Genomic DNA, 6523 nt, shown 5'->3' on the forward strand with positions numbered 1-6523 from the left:
GGAGATTGGTGGTTGACCCTCCTGCCCCTCCAAATGTCACCGTACTGTCACAAGCACCAGCTACAAGTTCCTGTAGTTTGTCCTTCCTTGATTTGCACCCACGAGCTTGTTCCTGCCATTACACCGAAAAAGTATCACAAAACGTAGCAAAACACCACGCTGCTTACCCGCGTGGTGCGAGCTGCTTCCCCGCGTGGTGCGAGCTACAAAGAGGGGGGGTGGATTTAAAAACACCCCCCTTACAAGTGGCCTCTACACAATCCTGTATGTATAACCCTTGTGCTCTCTTCGCTCATTTCAATGTATACCACAGGCTTTTGGTTTATCTCATACTTTATTTGGTTTGATTTTCTTTCTTTTTTCTTTTTCTTTTTCTTGCCTTTGGGATCGTGTTAGCTATCTGACCTCTTTTTTTTGTTTTGTTTTGTTTTTTTTGTTTTTTTTTTGGAGTTCATCCCTGTTTTATTTTTTTTCTGTACTTTTATTTATTTATTTATTTTTTATTTTTATTTTTGCTGTCAGTCAGGAAACCCAAAAGAACACAAGGACCATGATTTTGTTGCAATGATTTATTGTGTTTCTCTTTTCTTTTTATTTTTTTTACATTTATTTTTTTTTTCTCTGGTCTCCCGCTACGACCGCTCCCGCTGAAGTTTCCGCATCTGCGTTACAGCAAGACGGACAGTACATGACCGCTCGGGTTCTGCACACATATCTCTTACACGCGTAGCACACATTTACCGTTTTACAATCTTTTTTCCAGGGACATATCTGACATTGTTTCCTTTTGCTTTTTTGTTTTTTTGCCGCTGGCAACGCTGTGGCGGGGGACGTGTTTGCATCATCATCGGCGGAGACAGCGGCGTCCTCCTCCTCCTCCTGCTCCTGCTCCTCCTGCTCCTCCTGCTCCTCCTCGACGTGAACAACGTTGGCATCTGAGCACAAGGATGAGGATGTTGTAGTAGGTGCGATGTTGTTCGGATACTCTTCCGGGTCTCTCGTAGTCTCCCCAACACAAGACGCTCGTCCTCGTCCTCGTCCTCGTATTCCTCCTCGTCCTCGTCCTGGTATTCGTCCTCCTCGTCCTCGTCCTCTTTCTTGTTCTCGTTCTCGTTCTTGTTCTTGTTCTTGTTGTGATGCTGCTGCTGCTGCTGCTGCTGCTGCTGATGATGATGCCGATGCTGATGCTGCTGCTCCTGTGGCTGCTCCTGTGGCTGCCGACGCTGCTGCCGACGCCCTCCTAGGCTCGACAAGCGTTCTGGTTTTCTTGGTTGAGGCGGAGGCAGAGTTGTTGTTTTTGTTGTTGTCGGAGGCAGAGGCGACGACGACGATGGAAGCTGAAGCCGGAGCCCCGCGGGGCATGTGGGTCCTGCGTCGGATCAAAGGGTCCACGAGCGCTAGTCCCAGCTGCTCCAGAAACAGCCTTCTCTTGTTGCGCTTGCGCGGTAACCAATCCGGATTGATTTCTCGCCACAGCACGAAGGCGTTGTAGCAAGACACGTCGATGATGTTGTGGAAAACGGCCACGGGCCAGCGAGAGGTCATCCTCCGGCAGCTGTACGTGGCTACGCATTTGTCAAGGTTGTCTACGCCTCCCTTGTTGCGATTGTAGCTAAGGATGATCTCGGGCTTTTGGACTCGTTGTTGTTGTTGTTGTTGTTGTTGTTGTTGTTGTTGCTTTCCTCCTCTTCTTTTTCTTCTTGCGCTTCCCTCTTTGCCTCTTGCTGCTGCTGCTGCTGCTGCTGCTGCTGCTGATGATGATGCTGCTGCTGCTGCTGCTGCTGCATCCTCCTCATCCTCCTCCTCCTCCTCAGAAGAAGAAGAAGAATCACGCCCACCACCTGCGCTCCAGCGGCGGCTGCTGCTGCTGCTGCTGCTGCTGCTGCTGCTGCGGCGGTGTTCGGGGCGCGTGCTGAGCAGCACCACCGCTCTGTTCTTTTTAGCTACGTGAGAAACGAGCGCGGCTCGGCTCGTGAACGCGTGCAGGGAAGAAAAGATTTGCCTGCCCTTGACCGCGAGCAAGGCGGCCGGGATCTCCGGTCTGTTCTTTCGAAGCGTACCGACCAAGGTGTTGTTGCGGTCCGCCGGAGAGAGGAGTTTCATAGCGAGATCGTAGGACGTGAAGAAATTATCACACGTGATGTTGCGGTCCCTGAGTCCCTCGGTCACTTCGAGCACGACTCTGGTGCCCAGGTTTTTCTCAGCAGTAGCAGCAGCAGCGGCAGCGGCAACAGTCACAGGAGCAGCAGCCACAGTTGTTGTTGTTGTTGTTGTTGTTGTTGCCTCCGTTGTTTGTTTTTGTTTTTGTCTTTTCCCTGTGTAGATTTGCATCTTCCACGCGTAGCTGGACCTGGCGTCGCACGCTACCCACGATTTGATTCCATATTTGGCTGGTTTGTTGGGCATGTACTGGCGGAATGGACAACGACCTGGTGTTGTGAGAGGTGGCGTTGGTGGTGATGGTGATGGTGATGGTGGTGATGGTGATGGTGATGATGGTGGTGGTGATGGTGGTGATGGTGGTGGTGGTGATGGTGATGGTGGTCATTGAAGAGAAAAAGGGGGGAAAAACGATGTCCAAGAACAACAACAAAAAAAAAAAGAAAGAAAAAAGAAAAAAGAAAAGGACACAGACGATAAAAAAAAATAGTTATTATCATCATCATCATCATCATCATAACACTCATTCATTCATTCATTCATTCATTCACTCACTCCACTCCACTCCACTCCACTCACTCACCTCGGAACGGAACCAGCTGCTCGTCCACCGTTACTTCGGAGCCGGGCTCGTAGAGGAGAGAGAGTCGCTCCGTCCACATGTCCCACAGTTCCCTGACGGGCGCGAGCTTGTCCGTGGCGCGTCTCTCCGCTCTGGTACTTTGATCGTCAAAACGCAGCGCCGCCGAGTACGAGTAGAACACTTTGAGCGGCATGGTTGCGCGAAAGACAGGGCGTCCGCTCTTTGCGTGCCACAGGCTGGCCGCGGCCTCTCCTCGAGAGCGATACACACCCGCCAGAATGAGCAGGCCCACGTACGCTCGCAGATCCACCGCGTCCATCTCTCTCCAGCTGCTGCTGCTGCTGCTGCTGCTGCTTCTGCCGCTGCTGCTGCTTCTGCCGCTGCTACTGCCACCTCCGCCGCCACCACCACGCGGACCTCGCTTTTCTTTTTCATGTTCTTCTTGGTTTCCATCATCATCATCATCATCATCATCTTCTTGTTCTTGTTTGTCTTGTTCAACTTCTTCTTCATCATCAACTACTTCTTCTTCTTCTTCTTCTTCTTCTTCTTCTTGATGTTGTTCGTGTCGTTTGTCTTGTTCTTTGTCCTGGTCTACTGCCGCTGCGCCCGCGAGGAGTCTCGGTCTCTTCACGGTCCTCCCGTTTTGTCTTTGTATGCCGTATTTTCGCAGACCCGCCGCGTTTGTGCTGTCTAGTATAAGCTGTTCCATGTCATACGTTAGAAAGAGGCGAAAGGCCGAAACCGTGTCCCGAATGCGAGCTCTTGCGTACTCTGTGGGTCCCTGTTGTTCTTGTTGTTGGTGGTGCTGTTTTTTCCTTTGTCTTTGGTGGTCATCACCATCAGCAGCAGCAGCATCAGCAGCAGCAGCAGCAGCAGCAGCAGCAGCATCATCATCATCACTATCGTCACGGAGACCACCGTGACTCTCCTCGCAGCCACTGTACCGGTCGGCCTGCGACGGAGACGTGTACCATGTTATTTGTCCATTTCTCGAGACGAGCGTTTGTTGTTGTTGTTGTTGTTGTTGTTGTTGTTCCTCCTCTTCCTCCTCCTCATCCTCCTCATCCTCCTCATCCTCTTCATCCTCTTCATCCTCCTCATCCTCTTCTTCTTCTTCTTCTTCTTCGTCCTTGCTTTGATGCTCAACCTTATCCTCTTTGTTAGGGTCCAGGACCGTCTTTGGTCCTCTAGTTCTGCTCATAGCTCTAGTAGTAGTAGTAGTAGTAGTAGTAGTAGTAGTTTGGGAATCCAGGTGCAATTAGTACGAGCACGAAAACAACAAAGACTTGGTGGTGGTGTTGTTGGTGGTGGTGGTGGTGGTGGTGGTTGTGGGCACGTTAACTTTATTTGAAATACCCCAAAAACAAAAATCTTTCACAACAACAACAACAACAACAACATTTCAAGTTTTATTTTTTATTTATTTATTTTTTTTCTGTCTTTCAGATCCGTTGTTTCCTTCAGCACCATGAACATCAACCTGCTGTCATCTTACCACAAAAAACCTGCCCACATAACAGAAGGGGGAGGGCGGGCTTACATGTAGATACTTAAAGGACACAGCTTACATAGAAGGCCCCCACAGTTGAGTTTTTGTCCCAGTAGTACACATAATGGCTTCTTGTTCTTCTTCTTCTTCTTCTTCTTCTTCTTCTTCGTCTTCCTCGTCATGCATTGTCGGAGGCCAGGAGAGCGTAAAAAGGTATATGCTGGAAAACTTTCAGTATACCATTCCCGATGACTACGTAACTCTAACACCCGACATAATAATGTACACGTGGGCCAGTGTGTTTGGACGTCCTCTGCCAGCGGGCAGAGCGGGAGAGAAACATAACTATGTTTCTAAAATAACGCACCAATCCAAGACGATGCTCGACTACGTACACGTGTTGTTCTACTCCCGATGGCGCATGACCAACGAGCGTGAAATGCTCCGGCAGGTCCGAGGAGAAAATCTGGTCGCCGTATGCCTGGAAGACCTACCTGAACTTTATCCTCCGGAGACGTACGAGCGGATACCTGCCGAATACAACGAGGTATACTTCATGGACTACCTGAGGCAAATGGCTATGTACGAGGCTGCCCGATTCAAAGAGGTCGTGAGAGGCATGTGTACCCCCGAGCGTGCTTCGGTTCTGACCGGCAACGCTCTGATGTACGTGGACATGGACATTACGTTTTACAGGCCGCCCAAGGAGTGGATCTCCCCCGAAGGCTTGCTGACGTTTGTTCTCGTCAAGGACACCGAAGTAAAGAGGCTGTGTAAGCTCAGCAACGGAATCGTGGATTCTTTGGGACGTGAGATGCTGGAACAGGCTACCGAATATATGATGGGCGAGAACTGTATGGTCGTGGTCGGTTACAAATACGGGAAGAGGTTTAAGCGTTACGTTCCGCGTCCCATGTTGCAGTACGACCTCCTAAGGGAGGGTAGGCAGAGTACCGTGGAAAACTTGATTATGTGCTTTTACCAACAGGCCCGTTGCCTCTTTCATAGCAATCACGCGACCCACCGCAGGTGGGCGGGTGATAGGTTGAAGTGAATGTAAAAAGAATATATATATATATGTGTGTGTGTGTGTGTGTGTGTGTGTGTTTGTATGTATGTATGTTTGTATGTTTGTATGTATGTATGTATGTATAAATGTGCATTTAAATTTATAGTACAATGCATTTTTCGTATTCAGCTAACTGTCCTGCACAATGATCTCTGTACTCCCAAATTGAAGGTATGTGCTGGAAAGATTAATAAAAATCTACCTTCCTTGAAAACTGTAAAAGTAGCATTTTTTTCACTTGTCCTCATTCTATAATAACATTACACTGTGAAATGAAATAGGTGGTTGGTGGTGGTGGTGGTGGGGACGTTTTGACCCGGTAGTGCTTGCTTGGTGGTTGGTGGTGGGGACGTTTTGACCCGGTAGTGCTTGTTGTTTGGTGGTGGGGACGTTTGACCCAGTGGTTGGTTGGTTGGTGGTGGGGACATTTTGACCCAGTGGTTGGTGGTGGGGACGTTTTGACCCATGGGGACGTTTTGACCCAGTGCTTGGTGGTTGGTGGTGGGGACGTTTTGACCCGGTAGTGCTTGGTGGTTGTTTGGTGGTGGGGACGTTTTGACCCATGGGGACGTTTTGACCCGGTGGTTGTTTGTTGGTGGGGACGTTTTGACCCAGTGGTTGGTTGTTGGTGGTGGGGACGTTTTGACCCAGTGGTTGGTTGGTTGGTTGGTGGTGGGGACGTTTTGACCCAGTGGTTGGTGGTGGGGACGTTTTGACCCATGGGGACGTTTTGACCCAGTGCTTGGTGGTTGGTGGTGGGGACGTTTTGACCCGGTAGTGCTTGGTGGTTGTTTGGTGGTGGGGACGTTTTGACCCATGGGGACGTTTTGACCCGGTGGTTGTTTGTTGGTGGGGACGTTTTGACCCAGTGGTTGGTTGTTGGTGGTGGGGACGTTTTGACCCAGTGGTTGGTGGTGGGGACGTTTTGACCCATGGGGACGTTTTGACCCAGTGCTTGGTGGTTGGTGGTGGGGACGTTTTGACCCGGTAGTGCTTGGTGGTTGTTTGGTGGTGAGGACGTTTTGACCCATGGGGACATTTTGACCCGGTGGTTGGTTGTTGGTGGGGACGTTTTGACCCAGTGGTTGGTTGTTGGTGGTGGTGGTGGTGGGGACGTTTTGACCCATGGGGACGTTTTGACCCGGTGGTTGTTGGTGGTGGTGGTGGTGGGGATGTTTTGACCCATTGGGGACGTTTTGACCCGGTGGTTGTTGTTGGT

General features: G+C 50.2%; 1 protein-coding gene across 1 annotated transcript; it reads left to right on the forward strand.

Annotated features, from left to right (window-relative positions):
* The first annotated feature begins 925 nt into the window (after positions 1 to 925).
* On the forward strand, positions 926 to 5289 carry LOC121654565. Its single transcript, XM_042008771.1, has 2 exons — positions 926 to 965; positions 4193 to 5289. The coding sequence occupies exon 2, from the start codon at positions 4360 to 4362 to the stop codon at positions 5287 to 5289; it is 930 nt and encodes a 309-aa protein (XP_041864705.1). The 5' UTR covers positions 926 to 965; positions 4193 to 4359.
* Positions 5290 to 6523: the final 1234 nt, after the last annotated feature.

This window comes from Melanotaenia boesemani, chromosome 15, assembly GCF_017639745.1.
Source record: "Melanotaenia boesemani isolate fMelBoe1 chromosome 15, fMelBoe1.pri, whole genome shotgun sequence".
NCBI classification, from domain to species: Eukaryota; Metazoa; Chordata; class Actinopteri; order Atheriniformes; family Melanotaeniidae; genus Melanotaenia; species Melanotaenia boesemani.

Excerpts from the sequence above, each read along its gene's own strand:
- LOC121654565 (XM_042008771.1), top strand. The coding sequence starts at position 4,360 with ATGGCTTCTTGTTCTTCTTCTTCTTCTTCTTCTTCTTCTTCTTCGTCT.